We start from the raw sequence: 17,382 nt of genomic DNA, 5'->3' as shown, positions 1-17,382 counted from the left end.
GAAGCAGGATTTACAGTTGAAGCTGTGGAGGAGACCTGTCCTGGCAGTCAAGGAACATCTAAGCCTCTGAGAGGGCCAGGAGGTGTGCGCAGAGCAGAGGAGGAAGAGGCACAGATGCAGTGTGTTTGGGGAATTAGCCAGGTGTCCTGCTTTCCCATCCACTGAGTGAGTGAACCTCAGAGCCACCTTCCCTCCCTACAGGTGTGCGGATGACAGCGTGACCACATATGCACGGGACGTGCTTGCGAACCCAAGTTTCAGGGCACACACGAGAGCATATGTCTGGCAAGTCCATCAGCAGATGGACAGAGGGCTTGGTGTGGCTACTTGTCTCCCCAAGTCAAGTCACTGAAGATCAGCTCTTTCCTAGAATCTCAGGCCCGCAACCGAGCAGCTCCCTCGCCCCATAACCCCAGGCAGGCAAGAATCCCCGTTGCACAAAGCTGCCCTCCACGGGGTAGCATGAGGTGAGTTGGAGCCCTACCCAGGGCCAAATGTGGTCCCAGAAATTGTGACAGCAAAAGTATGAGTTCCAGTTCCTCCAGATTCCCAGGCCAACACAGATATCTGCTCCAACCTCGTGCCCTGGCTGCTATTAGGATCTCCATCGTCCTTGCTTATCAGGAATTTTTCTTAGTGGGAAACAGCGAGAGGGTTTGTGCTCACTCAGGCCTGAACACCAGCATCACATTAGCCCCAGCTCTTGCCTTCCTTCACTGAGCCTCTGCTTCCTTGAGTCCTAAACGGGACTTTAGGCCAGCTGGGGTCTCCCACCCATGCAGCTCCCTTTGGCATTGGTTTCCAGACTTAAACTTCTGAGTGCCTCCTGAGATACTTGCCTCCCTCTGATCAGCCCAGGCCTTCCACAGGCCTTCCCCTCCCTCCCCAGCCCAGGCCAGGCCCTGGAAGTCCCTTTCCCCAGCCAGGTCAAGGGGAGAGGCTTCTTTCCTGGCCTATGGTGTGAGGCTGATTTTTCCCAGCCTTTATCACAGAAGGAGGGAACAGAGGCCACGACACACCAGAATTTCCGCTCTTCCTCTGCCTTTCACTGCCTCCTTCGATTTGCTCTGGAGAAACAGGGCAGCATTCTCTGGCCAGGAGGCCTGCCGTGACTCAATTCATCAAGCAGTTATTAATAGACCAGAGGGTTGCCTGGCAGGGTATTAGGGAGCAGAAAAGGACCATGGAGCCTATGGGGTAACTGCCCTTTAGCCTGGGGGCTGGGGCTGCATCCCTCCTCTGGGACTGTGTCAGGCCGTCACAGACACCCCTGGGCCTCTGGCAGCCGTTTTCCTGCTTGTCCTTTCGGATCCCTCTAGTTACAGCTCATTCCTTTGGCACACATTGTTCTTTAACGACATCACTTTTTCCATCTCCCTGGCGGCGCTGTGCCCTTCCGCCTGAGCGCTGCCTCCCGGCTGACCTCTGTCTCCCTGACGAGCTGTGGTTTCCATGCATTACTGGACAGCACCATCTCTGGACCATTGGTGATGTGTGCAGCTCGGAGCCTGGGGCCCCACCCTGCCTCCATCCTCCTGAAGCCATGACCAACACTCATCCAAGTGGCTGGATGGCCCCTTCCCCTCTGGATTGCCAGGGTGCCTTGAGAAGTCTCCCTTCTGCCAGACATCTGGCTCAAAGCCCCAAAGCATCCTTCAGTTTGTGCACAGATGAGGAGACCTTCTAAGTCCCTGCCTGGGCATTGTGCCAGGGCCAGGCCTTGGACAGCTCTGCCTCCCTCCTTCATCTCCACCTTGGATGAGACCCCAGCTGTTCACTGATAGTCCTCTTTCCAAGCCCCTTTGTGAGCTAGAATAGCTAAGTTTTGCCCACAGCTCTGCCCTACTTCCTACTCAAAGTCAAGCATGCGTTCCTCTGGGGTAAACCCAGGTGCTGAGTCCCAGCCCTACACACCACCTTCTCCTCTGAGCTCTTCATTCATTCGTGTGACAGTATTTTTCTAAGCTCTAACTATGTGCAGCCCAGCGTTGACAGCACCTTCTGTTTTATTCCCCTGCTGTTGCCTGGCTCCACCCTGTCATTTTCTAGAGAAGAAGTGTGGCAGAGGAGAAACGCAGGCAGGAGGCAGACTGGTCTGGGTTTAAATCCTGGATCTGTCTATTTAACTGTAAGAGCTTAGACAAGTTGCTTTACTGGGAGTCTCAATTTCCTTATCTATAAATTAGGAATGATGCCATTCCTAGGGTTGTTGGGAGTACTAAGTACATTCATATATGTACCTGGTATCGTGTGTGTTTCTGACATAAAGACAAGAAAGATCCTGCTGCATTTGGAGGGAAATGCAAAGAACAGAGAGTGGCAGAGGCAAAGAGCCCTAAGGGAAGCAGTAGGGGTGTAGCTGGAGAGTGGGCTAGGAAGGCCATGCTGGGCATGGGATTCGGGCTTGGCTCTGAGGGCCGCGCAGAATCAGCAAAGCCATAATCTCATCCTATGATATCGCTGCTGGGCACCCTGCATGTTCCCTTCACCCCCAAGTAGCAATGCATATTGTTTTGGCCTGCACTCGAGGCTTCCCAGCATCCCTCCAGGCCAGCCTTCTCTCCGTTGCTCCCAGAAGATGGGGAAAAAAACGTCTCCTTCTCTACAGCTTCCCTCTTGGCAAATGGTTAGTGCCAGGCTGAGGAGCAGAAAAACCTGGGCCTGGCTCAGGGCTCCAGCCCATGTCCTGTCTCCTTCCTCCTCTTGTCCGAGAGCCTGAGCCAGGGATATCAGCTGTTCTCCACCCCGTCCTGAGTCAAGGTTGTGTTGCACCGCCTGCCCCCACCTCCATGAGCCCAAAGGCTGTTTGTGGCCCAGCAAGGCCGCTGGTTGCCAGTCAGAGCCAGAGCTCCTCTCGGAGGACAGCCCAAGGCTCTCATCTAATCCCGTGAGCACCAGCTGTCTGAGATCACCAAGGACAGAGGTGGACGTCAAGTGGCCCTACAGTCTGCTCCAGCAAGGCCACCCTGCTCCCAAAGCCACAGTAAGAAAATCAGAACAGAGAGAAGGGCTGGGCAGGAGAGGGGCCCTGGGCGTCCGCTGCCAACAGCACCCTCACCTTGGGAAGGAGTCGCATCTTCGTTTCGCACAAGGCAGGCTCTGTGGAGAATGCTGTCCTCACGTCCTGGGCCACAGCTCGGAGAAGCTGGCACTGGAAGGTCTCTTGCCTTCTGGTTCCTTCTCCTGCACTGCCATGCTGGTACCAGTGGGAATGGACTGATGTTTCAATTCCTCCTCACCATCCATCTAGCACCTCAGACCCTTTGAAGAAGTTCTTCCTTGGAGAAGGAAAATGCCATGTGAACAAGCATGATCCTTGCCATGGCCAGCATCTCTGCCTCCATCCTGCTCCTCCTTCATTTCCAAGACCCCCTTTTCCTACTTCAAACCTGACCTAATTTCCCTGTCAAATAGAGGCCCATAACCCACTAAATTGTGGTCAGCAAAATCACAGATGTTTTGGGTGGAAAGACACATTTCATAAAATTTCTAAATGAAAAAAATAAAAACACCAATAGGGCATCCATACTTTTTAAAAACATATTAAGTTTGTTTTCAAAACAGACTGAATAATTTGATCCCCCAAGACAAATTTGCAAGTTTAGGGATTTCACACAAGTTTTTCTCTAGCTGGCCAGTTCATTTGAACTTGGATTGAAATCCAAACCAGTTGGATTGGAGGGGCTACCATTTTAAGCTTGGGAGGGATCATCTGTAGTCCAGCCCATTCATTTGACAGATAGGGAAACTGAGGCACAAGTCTAAGAAATGCTCTCTTCAATGAAATTTAGCTCCTTAGTGGCAGAGCCACATCTTAGCCGAAGTCTCTGAGTCCTTTTCAGCGGTACTGTGGCTGCACAGCAGCCTGAGACCTGGGTAGCCTGGGAAGGCGGAGAAGCCTGCTTCGGGAGTGGCCCTGGCCTCAGATGAGCCTGCCGGGCCTATTCCCAGGGTGCTTCGATGTTCCTGCTCACGCGTGTGTCTGGCTCAAATGGCTGTCCCTGTGGACTACTGCAAGGGGCTGATTAGGTATAATTGCTTTGCCAAGAGCTAGCTATCTGCTTAATAGAATCAGCTCCCAGTAATTAGCCTGCCGGAGACCCATTTCCCTTGCTGGACTCCCAGGGCCTCCAGGTCCCCACTCCAACATGTGCATGTTGAGCGTCCACAGGAGGCCGCACGTAGGGTGTATTCGGGTGGTCTTTGGGCTTGGTTTCAGTGAGCAGAGAGAAGCTAGCCCTGGGGGAGGCTCAGCAGTGAGAAGCCCAGTGCAGCCCTTCCTGTGGCCAGGACCCAGGGAGTTACAGCATTTCCAAGCTGGGGGACAAAGAGCTTTCCATAGACAGACTGCCCCCCAGAACTGGACTGAGCCCAGTTGAACCACAAAGGGAATCCAGTCCAGACCCAAACTCAGTACAGTTAACAGACATGGCAAAAGGCACCACTTGCAGACCTGCTACATGCCAGCCACAGTACTAGTGCCCAGAATCCTCCTACAATGGCCTCAACCTGAGGGATCCACCAGGCTATGCTTGCAGGCCCCTCTTGACCTGGAGCTCATTATCATCCTGGGCAGCTCATACCTTCTTCCAGGGCATCCTGGAGAATAGTCCATCTTATGTTGTGCTGAAAACTCTGTTGTTTGGTTGTGTCACCCCCACAGATCACCTGCCCTTCGTAGGCCACACAGAGCAAAGTTAATCCTTCCTTATGTGACAGCTTACATGTCCCTGCATCTTTTCTCCAGGCTGAACATCCACGTTCTCCCACTTGTGCCACGTACATCATGCTGTTGAGGCCCCTCATTAATCTGGGTGACAGGCTGGGAACCTGCTCCTCTTTGTCGATTCCTTTCTCCCAGCATGATCTGGAGCCCAGCAGCTGGGACCACAGGGCTCAGAATTCCTCCCTCAGCAGGGACAGCTACAGCCCTTGACAGGACGTGCCAGTATCAAGGAGTGCCGTGGGGGCCCAAGCCCCTCCACTGAGGAAAGGACACCCGCAGCCTGCTTATCAGGTGCGAGTCGCTCTCTTGCCCTCTCCCCACCCCAAGACAGTCACACACACAGTGCCGCCCATCGCACAGGCACCACTCGATACTCACTGGCTGATTAATCATTGCAAGTGCTATTATAATGATTGTGTTTGGGGCTGAGAACAGGCTGCCTCTGCCTGCTTCTCAGAAGCCATAAACCAGCAAAGAAGGATTTCAAGATTTGTGAGGCTGTTGACTACATCTCTGGGCTCTCTTTTTTCTTTAGCAGCAATGTGTTTGTCCTGAAAGACAGGCCACAGCTGCTCCAGAGTCTCTGCAGAGAACAGTCTTAAGGGGCTTGACTCTCACAGTGGGAAGGGTGAGTTTCGGGAACTTATGTTGTAGCGGTGGGTTGGGAAGTCAGGAGAGCTGGGTCCAAGTCCCAGCTGTGGTCTTCCATGCTGCAAGAGTGGCAGGTACTCAGCCTCCTCTCCGGGCCTTGGTTTCTTTATGGGCACCAGGGAACAGGTCTGAGCTTTACTCCAGCTTCGATTATTCTGTGATCCTTGGCCGAGCACAGAGAACAGTGTGGGTGGAGTGGGAGCCTGAAGGCTTGGGAAAGAGTAAGAGAAGAAGAGGGAACCAGGACTGGCACTGCATCTCTAAGGCTCACAGACTCCTGCACACATGTGTGTGTACACACACACACACACACAGTCACTCACTCACTCACACCAAGTGGGAGACTCTCATTTGCTGGCCTGACTTAGATCCCAGATGTGGCTGTGACTGTCCATGTCCTTGCCCCAAGTATGGGAAGAAGGAGGTTTTGAAGAAGAAAGGGAAAGGGAACAGGGATGAGGAAAAAAGTGAGGGGCATAGAAATGGCAAATCGAGAAGATTTGGGGGAGTGTTGGGGAGGATGAAGTGGGCAATCTTACACCCTGCCGGGGGGAATGAACACCAAGACAGCCTTGCTGAAGACAATCTTGCAGCATTCGTGGTACGCTGCAGGCCTATACAAGGCGACCACTGGGTCTGAGTTGTAGCTACAGTGCCCTGCAAAGCCATAGGCACATGCATTTAAAGATGTTCGCTGGAGGTGAATATTCATGGTCAGAGAGGAGGGCACCTAGGAGGTCCTGCCTAGGCCAAGGGCCGCTAGATGTGGGTCAGGCAGCTTTGGGGTGACGACGGGGCTTTATGCTCATGACGGCCCAGCCCCCAGCAGCTCCATGTCCTCAGCTTAGCTGTCCTCACCTCACTCTCAGTAGAGCCGCATCCAACCCTGGGCTGGGCTTAGCCCCACCATCTTTCAGTCTGAGCCCTTGTTTGCCCAGGAGGGACAGCCCTCTCCCTGGGTCTCACAGCTCCATGGGGACGGGACTGAGAGGGCCAGGTGTCTAGCTTCCCAGCCTGGTTCTCTCCCACGGCCCACAGAGTCTCCCTTTGCTCACAGTTGCCTTTGTGTTTGATCTGGGCTTGAGATGTTAAACAAACAGAGGCTCTTGACAAACGCAAGCAGGCCGCAGTGGGACCAGCTATGCTCTGTAAAGCCAAGCTAATCCCTGACTTCGCTCCCTGCAGAGATACATCGTGAAACACCTCAGTAACATCCACAGCACCCGTGGCCACCACACCCGGCACAGTGCTCTGTGTCAGTCATCCCAATCTGCTTCGGCTCCCTGGCCACTTCCCCTTTCTAAGGCCTGCCCCCTGCTGATGCTGGGTGGCTCTGGACACCTCTTCCTATAGTGAGCCATGGGCCCCAGGCCTACCCGCCTAGGTCAGCCGCACTGCCCGCCTGTGACAGAGGCGGGTTTGCAGAGCCCTTCTCTGCGCTGGCTGCTGTGCTAAAGGCTCAGGGTACGGAAACGAGGAAGACTTGGTCCTGCCCTGTGGGAACTTGTGGTCTGGTCCAGACAGAGTGGACTGGAATTTTCACACAAGGCCTGGTCGAGCAGGACTGAGCCCAGCCTGTCTGACTCAGGGTCAGTGCTGTACTTCTAACCTTACTAGTCCTGCCCAGCTTTCAACCAAACTGCTCAAAAAGCAAGGCAGAGAAGCAGTGAACACAGGAGTCTCCCTGGCCACATTCTCAGCCACTGTGGCGTGAGCACTGCTGATCACAGGGACAGGGCTTTCAACAGTATCCCAGAAAGTCAGAAGGGGAAGGCATCTTTTCACAAAATCAACCTTTTCATCGTATAAGAAAAGAAAGTAGGCGTGGAGGTCATGAAGCTTTCCCAAATGGCCCAACAGCACTGGCACTGAATTCCAGTTCAGTGCCCTCTCTGCTGTCTGTGGTCCCTTGGAGCCCTGGACACACCTGTCTGTCTTTGTCCTCCTCCCCCCTCACAGAGCTCACAGCATAGAAGTGCCCCTCTGCAGTCTCAGGACCAGAGTGCCTGGGTTCTTCTGCCTGAGACTTGGCCATCTGAGCCCCTCTCCCACTGACACTGCTGCTCTTCAACCCAGTGGGCACACAATTCTTCAAGGCCTTCACTTGTGTACTGAGGACCTAAGGGAACGTGTGGGCCAGCTCTGACACACAAAGCACTGTGGGAAGTGTAGCAGGAGTAAGAGGGCTGCCCACTGTGGAGAAGACAGGAGGCCAGTGGGGACGACCAGTATTGAAGAGCCAACTAATTCAGTGGGCAGGCAGAGTAACCAGCTGAATGGGAGCTTTGGATAGGAGTCTGTGGATGCACAAAGGAGTCAGAGGTTCCAAAAGGAGGAGCTTAAGGAATGCTCCAAGGGAAGGAGTGGCCTCTGAGCTGGGTCTTGAAGCCTGAATAGGAGCCCAATAGGCAGAAGAGGGGAGAGGCAAGGAGGTAGCAGCGTCCCAGCTGATGAGAGCCACATGAGTCATGTGAAGTATGAAAGTACTCAGATGTGTTTACAGCTTAGAGAGGAATGGAATAGAAAATGGGCTGGAAAATAATTTGTGTGTAATGTTTATAAAAAATATAATAACTAATAATAAATTCTATGCAATTTATCCCAACTCTGTTAGTGTCCTTTTCCTCACAATCTAGAGTGCAGAGCAGTGGCTATTTTCTCTTTTTGCCTAATTCTTGAGAGAAGTGGGGGAACGAGCAGGAGGTAATGGGATGTTATAAACAAAGGGAGGGTAGACATTTCCTGGTCCAAAACCTCCATTTATGGATGTGCAAACCAAGGAAGAGGAAGGAGTGACTGACCCCAAATGCCACAGCAAACACGAGGTGGTGACAGGTCGACCTCGGGAGGTGTGACGGGTCTGAGGCACCCCCTCTCACGTGGAAGGAAGTGTGATGGGCTGCTGGATCTGTGGCACAGTCCACCCAGGCCCAGAACAGGGGGAGAAGACTCCTGTCTGCAAGTCTGGGAGCCACTCAGAAGCCTCGACTGTACCAGCAGGGCCCCCACCCGGGTCCCCCTCCACAAGGGACAAGTGGAGAAAGAGCAGGAAGGAGACCGGGCTGTTCTGGGCTTGGTGGCCACCGTAGCTGTGTCATGCTCTCCCCATGGTGGATGCTCTTGTTCCGTACACAGTAGGTGCTACATGCCCAGAGTGCAGGCCCTATTCCCCTCCCTCATTGTGCGACCATCAGCAACTCCCTCCCTACTCTCTGGGCCTCAGTTTCCTCACCTGTAACATGAGAAGGCTGGGCTAGGTGATCTCTAAAGGCCCTGCCAGTTCTGAAGTGCTGTGAGAACACGCCTCGTTATAATTAATAATAGATGCCTGGCCCCCAAAGACAGCTTTTTCCCTTTTCCACTTATAATATCGCCTTTCATCTGTTCAGTAGCCTGGCTTGGCAGTCAGCAGTGAGCGGACCCAGACACAGCACTGGCACCCTGAAAGCAGGGCTAGCAAGCCACTTGTGCACCTAGACACCCCATAGGGAAGGTAGCTTATGGGGTGACCCTGGCCAGGACCCAGCGCATCACAGTTAGTTACACAGAGCCTGGCTTGTAGCCTTCCCTTGGAATGCTGGGAAGCATAGGACTTTTCTTCTAGTGAGAGAGAAGGTACCAGGGGAAAAGCCTGCAACAGGCTGAGGCTGAGCTCATGGTCAGTTTATGCCTGCAAAGAATCCAACACCTTCTTTTGTAGGGAGAAAGGACAACGGGCTTCAAACTCAGGGGCCTCCCAGCAGGCTGTGGTCCAGAAACCCAAGTCCTAAAGAGCAAAAGTCATCATATCCTCATATTCTCTCATTTGCACACATGTGGCTTCCGCCAATCCCTTAAAACCAACTTGCTAGGAAGTAGGTAGAGGTGTATAATGATCTATCCCATTTCACAACAGAAAAACTGAGGCTCAAAGAGTCATGGAGAAGAGAATGGCGCTTGGGAGGCAGACAGACTGAAGCCTCTCCTCAGCTGAGTGAGCTTGGATGACTGCTTGTGTGGCCTCCAATCTCCATTTATAAAATGGCCATGAGCATAAGCAGACCTACTTTTCAAGATGTAAAGACTAGAGATAGTGGATGTAATGCACCAAGCCAATCACACAGAAAAAGCTTAACAAATACTTGTGGAATGGAGGTTTGCACTTCTGGTATGCCACTGGAGAAGTGTAGTGCCTGGGGGTGACAGGCCAGTCCAGGACATGGCAGACAGTGTCCTCCTTGCTGGTTCACTGTCTGCTGAGCCTGCTCGTGGTCAGAGGCTCTGGGCCCCTCCCATATCTCTCTGTGTGGCCCATGCCAGGGTCCCGTGAAGGACTTCTGACCCTCCTTGGCCCTGGGATCTGCATTCCAGTCATTCTGCTCACTCAGACATCCAAGTCCAGAGCTGTCTGGAGCTGAGCGAGGCCTGTGGGATCATCTGCCATGACACCCCGTGGAGAGATAAGGCCAGGAGGCTCTGAGAGTGCGGCAGCACCTCTCCTGAGGTCTCCGTGCCTCTCCCTCCTCGCCGGCAAGGCTGCCATGTTGACAAATGAAGAAATGAAGACATGGGGAGATTTTACCCCAGTTCCTCCAGTCTCTCAGCATGCCTGCTCATCTGGGCCCCTGCCCTGTTTCAGTCGGACCCTAGTCCTGCTAGGACGCCCAGCGTGGCCTTCTCCGGCACTGTCTCAAGCCCTCCTGGGCATGCTGGTGAGGCCGAGGTAGAAGCCCCTGGGGAGCCGAGCCTGGGAGCCTGAGGAGGAGCGCTGGGCGTGGCCTCATGTGTGCCCAGGTCCACAGCTGGCCTTGCTGGTCTCTAAGGCAGTGGGGCCTGCAGCGGGGGGGGGGGGGGGGGGCGGTGAGGGGGAGGAAATCCTAGCCGAGTCCCCCTGCTGCCAGCAACTCACTGTGTGTCACTCCACGTCTCTGTGGCTCAGTTTCCTCTTCCATGTGTCAGGGGCAGGCCGCAAGGCGCGAGGTCAGTAGAACCTGCCGTGCCTCGGCTGGAGGGTGGAGGAGGGGGCTGGCTTCGCCTGTCCCTTCCCTTCCCTTTCTTTTCCGGCAGCGTCAGTCTATCTGCAGCTCTCTGGAGCTGTGGCCCTGTCTGCCGCTCTGCTCCGGCCCTTTGCCCCGATTTTCCTGCCCGCCTCTTTATTCCTCTTTATTTCTGGATCTGTGTGTCTGCCTCTGGTTTTGTGCCCTCGGTCACACGCGCCCCTTCCCCGGGTCTCCCGCCGCTCCTTCTCGCTGGCTCCGTAGTTATCTGCTTCCCGGTCTAGTTTTCTCTCCGGGGCTGGCGTGCTCGCCCTCTCCCGTCTCCCCCCTCCCCCTCCCGCCCTCCGTCCCTCCCTCCCTCTGTCCTGCCCGCTGTGCGGCTCGCTCCCCCTCCCGCCCTCCGCACGGCTCCCAGTCCTTATTTGGCTGGGCGGGAGGCCGGCGGGAGGAGGCGGCCGGCGGCGGGCGGGCCAGGCGGAGGAGGGCGGGGGTGGTGCTGAAGGGACAGCTCCGCGGCGGCGGCGGCCCGGGGCGCGGAGCGGGTGCCCGGCGCGGAGCGAGCGAGCGTAGCCATGCCCCAGGCCGCCTCCGGGGCAGCAGCAGCGGCGGCCGGGGCCGGGGCCGGGGCCGGGGGCGCCGGCGGGGGACGATGAAGCGGCAGAATGTGCGCACATTGGCGCTCATCGTGTGCACCTTCACCTACCTGCTGGTGGGCGCCGCGGTCTTCGACGCGCTGGAGTCGGAGCCCGAGATGCTGGAGCGGCAGCGGCTGGAGCTGCGGCAGCGGGAGCTGCGGGCGCGCTACAACCTCAGCCAGGGCGGCTACGAGGAGCTCGAGCGCGTCGTGCTGCGCCTCAAGCCGCACAAGGCCGGCGTGCAGTGGCGCTTCGCCGGCTCCTTCTACTTCGCCATCACCGTCATCACCACCATCGGTAACTACTCGCGCGCGGGGCGGGGGCCGGCGGTCGGGGGCCGGCTGCGGCCCGGGTCCTCGGCGGGGCGGGGTGGGAGCCGAGCCCCGAACCCGGCAGCCCGAGTTCACCCGGCGGGTCGGCTCCGCGGGCTCGGGACCGGGGGAGGCGTCGATCACCAGCTCCCTCCGGACCTCAACCTCCGGCCGGGCCGGCCCTAACTTGGCCCTGCCGGGCTGCGCGAGGACCCCTGGGACTCGAAGTGTGCGAGAGGGGAAGCGACGGCCGGCGGAGGCTGGAGAAGGAGGGGTGTGGCCGGGCTAGGCCCCGGAGCGGCGCGGGGTAGGGGCGGCGGGAGCGCGCGACTCCTCCGGCCCTGAGCAGGGGCTTCCGCACCGGGTCTCCACCTGCGGGGCTGCAGGGAGGCCGGGGCAGGCCGGTGCGTTACTCCGTGGCACTCTAGGCCGGTCTGCATGCCTGAAACACCCTGTAACTGCGGCTGTGAGCGCTGCCTGGGGGAGTGTGTGTGCGCGCGCGCGTGTGTGTGCGTGTGTGCGTGCGTGTGTGTGTGTGTGTGTGTGTGTGTGTGTCAGTGTCTGTGTGTGACTAGCTTCAGGAGTTTGGGTACCACCAGCCAGTGCCTGTAATTTTCTTAGGGCAGCAGAGCTGGTGCTGGAAGCCAGATAAAGCCCTGTCAGCCTTCCCTGTCCCAGCAAAACAGTCACCTCGCAGAAATGGCTCCAGCCCTCTTTTCCAAGCCAGGACAGATCGCGGTGTGGGAAGCCACACGCACACCCAGATCCTGTGACGGCACAGGAACAGGCACTCAGGTACACACAGGACACACACAGATGGCCGTCCACGGAGGGGGTCCCTGGCCAGGCCCTTGATGCAGCTACTCAAGCGTCTAGAGGAGATTAAGCCCTTGGCCGGCTGCGGAGACCCTATAATTCCAACACAGTCCCCTAACCACCGCCTGTATGACCTTGGGCAAGTCCTTTCCCCTGCCTGGATCTCAGGCTCATGTCCAGACAAGGAGAAGTTGGCCAAAATGATCTCAAAGGCTCTTCCCAGCCCCGACGTGCTCAGAGTCTGAGATTGGGAGCCCACCTTCCCCCAGAGCCCATCGGGATGCCTGCAGGAGCTGTTTCCTCCTCTTCCCCGTCTTCTCTCTCTGACCCTCCTCCTTGCCTTGGCTGGGCTCCCAATGGTTCATTGCCACTTGGCGTAGCTCATGACAAAATGGCAGTGTTTTCCTGGGAGTTGATAGGAGTCAAGGGGGTAAGAGGCAGAACTGGATGCTGTCTATCTACTGTGGAACTGTGCTCTGAGGCTCTGCTTCCCTGGAGACCCAAAGCTTGTCCAAAGAAGAGCCCGAAAGGGGCCAGACCAGCTCTGCTCTGGGGTCCCTCCCCCTCTGGGGTACCCTACTACCACCTGCCTGGTTCAGGAGTGGGCAGCTGCCAGGAGAACCAGAAAGCATCCTTAGACCTTCCCTCTCCCCCGCCCCACATCCAGCCCTTACTTACTGCCCTTTCCCTTCTCACTACCACATCCCCAGCTCCACAATAACCTCCCGACTGACCTCCTTGCCCCCAATCTCATTCTCTCAACAAATCACATTCCTCTGGACAATACTGCCAGAAAAAAAGTCCCGTAGCACAGCTCCCCATACCAGTTTGCTCCTCAGAAGCCTCCAGGAGCTCCCCAGGGCCCATGGAATCTGTTCCATGCTCCTTAACTCAGGCCGAGAACCTGTATACCTGCTCCAACCTCTGTGTCTGACTTCATTTCTCGCCCCCTACATCCTCGACCCCTCTCTACTGCAGCCCGACTGTCCCCTGAGAACGCCTTCACCGTGTGAGTCCGACACACCCTTTCCTCAGTCTTCTGTTCACTGTCCACGCTAACCCTCTAGGTCCAGCTCAGATCCCACCTCCTCCCCCAGACTTCCCAGGCCACTGCTCTGGATCACAGCAGGATTTATTGCCAACACCTGGGTGACCAGCGCAGGCTCTTTTGAATGTTATGTACATTTTAGGGGATGTGTTTTGTCTCTCCCGCCACACTATAATTAATCTCCATGTGCGCAGAGTCCTGTAGGTCCTGTTACTGCCCTCCCGGTGCCAGCATGGTACCCAGCGGCTGTGAGCACTCAGAGAAGGCTATCGATGAGTTTCAGGTGTGAAGAAATGAAAGGGCATCGCCCTCCTCCCCAGCGCTGCTGTTGCTTCCCAAAGTGCTTGTGTCCTCGCCTCGGGAGACACTAAAAGCTTGGGCTAGAAGCAGAACATGGGTCTGGCAATTATTTATACAGTGCTGGGAAAGAAGGACAATCTCAGACCACCACCCCAGTCCAGGGGTCCTCAGACTGGCTCTGCCCAGTCTCTGCCCCACCCCAGCATCCCTGACTTTTTCTCATCTTCCTCTCTGGCTGTGCCACCTAGCTAGAGGCTGCCACGGAGGCTCTGATCTAAGAAAACCCGTCCTGGTCAGTGCCGAGATGCCTGGGAGGGGCCCTGTGTTAGACCAATCCTGACCTAGAATCCAGGGTTAGCAGACCTGCCCCTCTTTGGAACCTCTCATGGGGAGTCTCACTGGGACGGAATAATGAAAAAACCTCCCATTCATTCAGTACCTTAGGGATCACAGGGCTTTCCTCTCGTGCTTAATTCTCAGCCTTCACAACTCTGTCAAGTTGCCAGGGCAGGTACTGTTAGCTGCATTAGACAGATGAAGATGGGGGAGCTGAGGGAGAAGAAGAGACCACCACCCCCCAGAGCACCCAGCTGGTGAGCAGCGGAGTCAAAGCGGGAAGCTGGGTCTTCTGACTCCAAGTGCAGGGCTCTTTCCCTGCTGGTCTCTTGGCTGCTTCTTTTGCCTCCATATGCTGTGAAGCCCAGACCCAGCCGGGCCTGGCAGAGCCTCGACTGGCTTAGTGATGCCAGCTTGCGGGGCACTCTCAGGCAGCTCTGACTGGTGGAAGGTTGGCAGGGTCAGACTTAGTCATTCACCTGGTTAGTCACGGTCTCCACTAGCTGCGTGGATTCCTCCCGCTCCCACATTCCTAGCCTCCCAGCCCAGAAACCCTTCCTTCACTGTTCCCCCAAGTTCACCAAACGAATGGAAACTCTTTCCTCGGGAAACCTTGCCCTCCCTAGCTGTTGAGTCATCAAACTCCTCCAGGCCCCAGCCAGGTCTATTCATAGCCAGGGGCTGTCAGAGCGGGAAGGGGCTGGGGATCAGCTGGTACCACCTCCTCCTCTTACAGATAAGGCGCCAGAGGGTGATGGGAGTCACACAAGGGGAGCAGGGGAGCAAATCTGACTCCCAAGCCCCCAGCCCTTCCACTTGATCCAAATGTCTCTTTTTCAGATTTATTTTTTCATTTATGGTGCTGGGGACGGAACCCAGGGCCTCACACCTGCCAGGCAGGTGCTCTGCCACTGGCCATGCCCCCGGCCTCTGTTATTTTTATTAACAGTGGCAGCAGCACAACATAGTGGCAGGCACCATGTATTGCCCACACTTTGGCAGGCCGTCTTTGGACACTTCATTTGTATGCCCTCATTTAGTTCCGTCCAGCCCTTCCTGACAAGTTTTATTACCCCCGTTTTTCATCAGCAGAACCTAAGGCCCTGAGAGTACATGACTCATCCACGGCCTCGGGACTCAAAGTCAGGTCCCTGCCAGACTCAGAGGGGCCTCTCCCGCTCCTGCACCCTGGAGTTGCCACCTGTTCTTTCTCCACTTTAAGGATTCAGCCCAGACCCTCATGTCCCGGAGCACTAAGGAGCCCAGGCTGGCTGTTGCCTCCCAAAGCACTCCAGAAGCAGAGGGCTCTGGCTCCACTGCCCCACAGCCAGCCTGCCTCTCCCAAACAGGACCGCATGGCACACCTGTGCCAGCACCGGGCCATCCTGGAGGCTGCTGCAGGCTCACAGGTGCCCACTTTCCCACTACAGTCCAAAATGCTTGTGGCTCTCAGGCAACCAGAGGCAGGTGACTGATGAGCAGATGGAGCAGGGCAGGAAATCAGTTCTGCTCCTCCCTCAGCCTCCATTCTGTCCTCAGCCCCAAGACTATAAACTCAAGCGGGTGTCTTGGGAGGGAATCTGTACTTCTTACATCTTTTCAAGAAGGAAGTCCAGAACTGACCGGCCACCTCCCAATTCCAGAGCCCTATAATCAAAGAGTGAAAATAGATAATAAAATAAAATAGGAAGAGGAGGGATTAATGATGACCCACTCGGGTAAATAACCTTCTCTGGGAAACACAGCAAGTTGAGGGCATAACCCTGGTTAGGACCCAGATCTTTGGGTCCCCAGAGTGGAGTTCTCATATTCAGCCTACTCTCCTAGCGTGCCACCTCTGAGCACAGATGCCTTGGCCACTTACCACTTCCAGGGAGAAGAGGAGGAAGGTTCTGGTGGGATTATTCCCTGCACTATTCCACATTTGTTTCCTCTGCCCTAGGCTGGCCCCTCTCCTTTGACCCTTTCTGCAAGGTGATGTAAGATCGAAGAGCACCTGGTTTCCTCTCAACCCACTCCTCACCCGAGCCAGCATTCCCCCTGACCTTAAGCTTCTTACTCTCTCAGGCTTTGTTTTGTCATTTATTTATAAATTGGGAATAATATCCGCCTCCCAGGATTGAAAGGGATCATGAGAAGAAAGTATCTGATATGAGTGGGCCCTTGATGAATGGCATCTGTGACTGTTGCTGTGATTAATGTTACTGTTCCTACGTTAGCACAATCCCCACAGAGCAATGGCTGTCTCCTCAGGGTCCCCATGGCCAAAGCCACCTCTGTTCCTTCCCAACAGGTGTGGGCAGCAGGGCTGAGGGCCAGGAAGCTGCCCATCCCTTCTCCTTTTCTTCCAAATTCCACTCCCCTAACCCAGGTTTCCCAGCTCCTCCCCAAGGGTAGCACCTCCACTTTTGACCAGGTCGATCCTGCAGAAAATCAGTCAGAGTAAGTGAGGTCTCCAATGGTGGGGGAACCTGTCCGAGGCTGGAGGAAGGAAGCACAAGTTCAAGTTCCACAGAGGTCAGTTGCTGGTCCTCAGTTTTTTCATCTACAAATTGGGCACTTGGGGCCAGAGGTCTGCATGTCCAGTTCCCACACATCCTGGTGGGGGACTGTGAACGGGGGGGGGGGGGGGGGGCAGAAAGGACAGAAATAGAAGGCACACGCCTGGCCACAGTGGGGACAGGACAAACACAATAAGTATTTTCAAAGAAAACATAAACAAGCACAGATGCATGTGGTGCAAATCACCACTATAAACAGCCTTCAGCTGGCAGCACAAACGGTGAATCTGCGAGTTGATTTTGTAATAAAAAAAAGTAAAAATGATTTTTCCGAAGGCAGCCAGCAGCAAGGGGAGGAACCAGGCTCCAGTGAGACCACTGTCACTCTAGGCGGACCGCAGAAGAGACCCAGGATGGTCCCTCACCTGTCTCCAGCCCCACCTGGAGCACGGGGAACAGATGTGTGCCGGCCACAGGCCAAGTCTGCCCCCACGAGCACCCCACACTGCCTGGCTCAGAGAAGTCAGGAAATTTGCCCAGCACCCCACAGATAAACGCCCAGGCCTGTGGGGATATCTTCCTCGGAGCCATGCCACTCCCCATAGAGCCTCTGCAACCCCTTCTCTATGAACGTAGCAGTGGTCTACACCGGGCGCTCCCTATGCACAGAGCATTCAGCCCAAAGCGGGCCAGGATTCTAGCTCCAGCCCTCTCTGTGCACCAGACTGGAGAGGGGTCTTACTGAAGGTCACACCTACAGTGACCATCAGAGCTGGGGTGGAGCCCTGTTCCCTGGCCCCTCGCATAGCCTCTGGTCCTCAGAGAGCCGTATGACGAATGCCTGTCACGGCAGTGCAGAGCAGCCCAGGGCCCAGCTGAGGCTCCCACCTCAAAGTCTGCCCGGGAACCGGTGGTGCCCAAGCACCTCCCAAGGCTCCCAGAGGCCTGCCCCTCGCCTGGAGCTTCCAGCTCTCAGCTGCTGCCGCATGTCACACCTGTGCTTGCTCACCAGCCAGAGGCGCCTCGACTGCAGCCCAGAGCGGCCAGCCTGGTGCAGTGGCTGCCTGTGGCTGGGCCTCCTG

General features: G+C 55.9%; 2 protein-coding genes across 19 annotated transcripts in view; one reads left to right on the top strand and one right to left on the bottom strand.

The window, feature by feature from the left end:
- The window catches only part of Cib4 (calcium and integrin binding family member 4), a 109,258-nt gene extending 98,053 nt beyond the window's left edge, over positions 1–11,205 (bottom strand). For 5 of the 14 annotated variants that reach the window (XM_087216561.1, XM_087216565.1, XM_087216558.1 and 2 more), the window contains exons 1-2: positions 10,266–10,732; positions 3,059–3,278 (exon numbers count right to left, since the gene is read on the bottom strand). Coding sequence is in view for 2 of the 14 variants with exons in the window: in XM_021253596.2 (XP_021109255.2) it covers positions 3,059–3,076 (18 nt within the window). In the remaining 12 variants the exon portion in view is untranslated. Of the gene's footprint in view, positions 1–3,058; positions 3,279–4,583; positions 10,196–10,265; positions 10,755–11,056 lie in introns of those variants that run through there. The other 9 variants (XR_015453223.1, XM_087216566.1, XM_087216567.1 and 6 more) reach the window with 7 other exon arrangements.
- Positions 10,912–17,382, top strand: part of Kcnk3 (potassium two pore domain channel subfamily K member 3) — a 37,569-nt gene continuing 31,098 nt past the window's right edge. For all 5 annotated transcript variants that reach the window (XR_002392823.2, XR_002392824.2, XR_002392822.2 and 2 more), the window contains exon 1: positions 10,912–11,285. Coding sequence is in view for 1 of the 5 variants with exons in the window: in XM_013070123.3 (XP_012925577.1) it covers positions 11,003–11,285 (283 nt within the window). In the remaining 4 variants the exon portion in view is untranslated. The remainder of the gene's footprint in view (positions 11,286–17,382) is intronic.

This window comes from Heterocephalus glaber, unplaced genomic scaffold (assembly GCF_053883595.1).
Source record: "Heterocephalus glaber isolate CG9 unplaced genomic scaffold, H.glaber_assembly_v1.0 deba00001457, whole genome shotgun sequence".
NCBI lineage: Eukaryota > Metazoa > Chordata > Mammalia > Rodentia > Bathyergidae > Heterocephalus > Heterocephalus glaber.
This window is presented reverse-complemented; position numbering and strand designations above follow the sequence as displayed.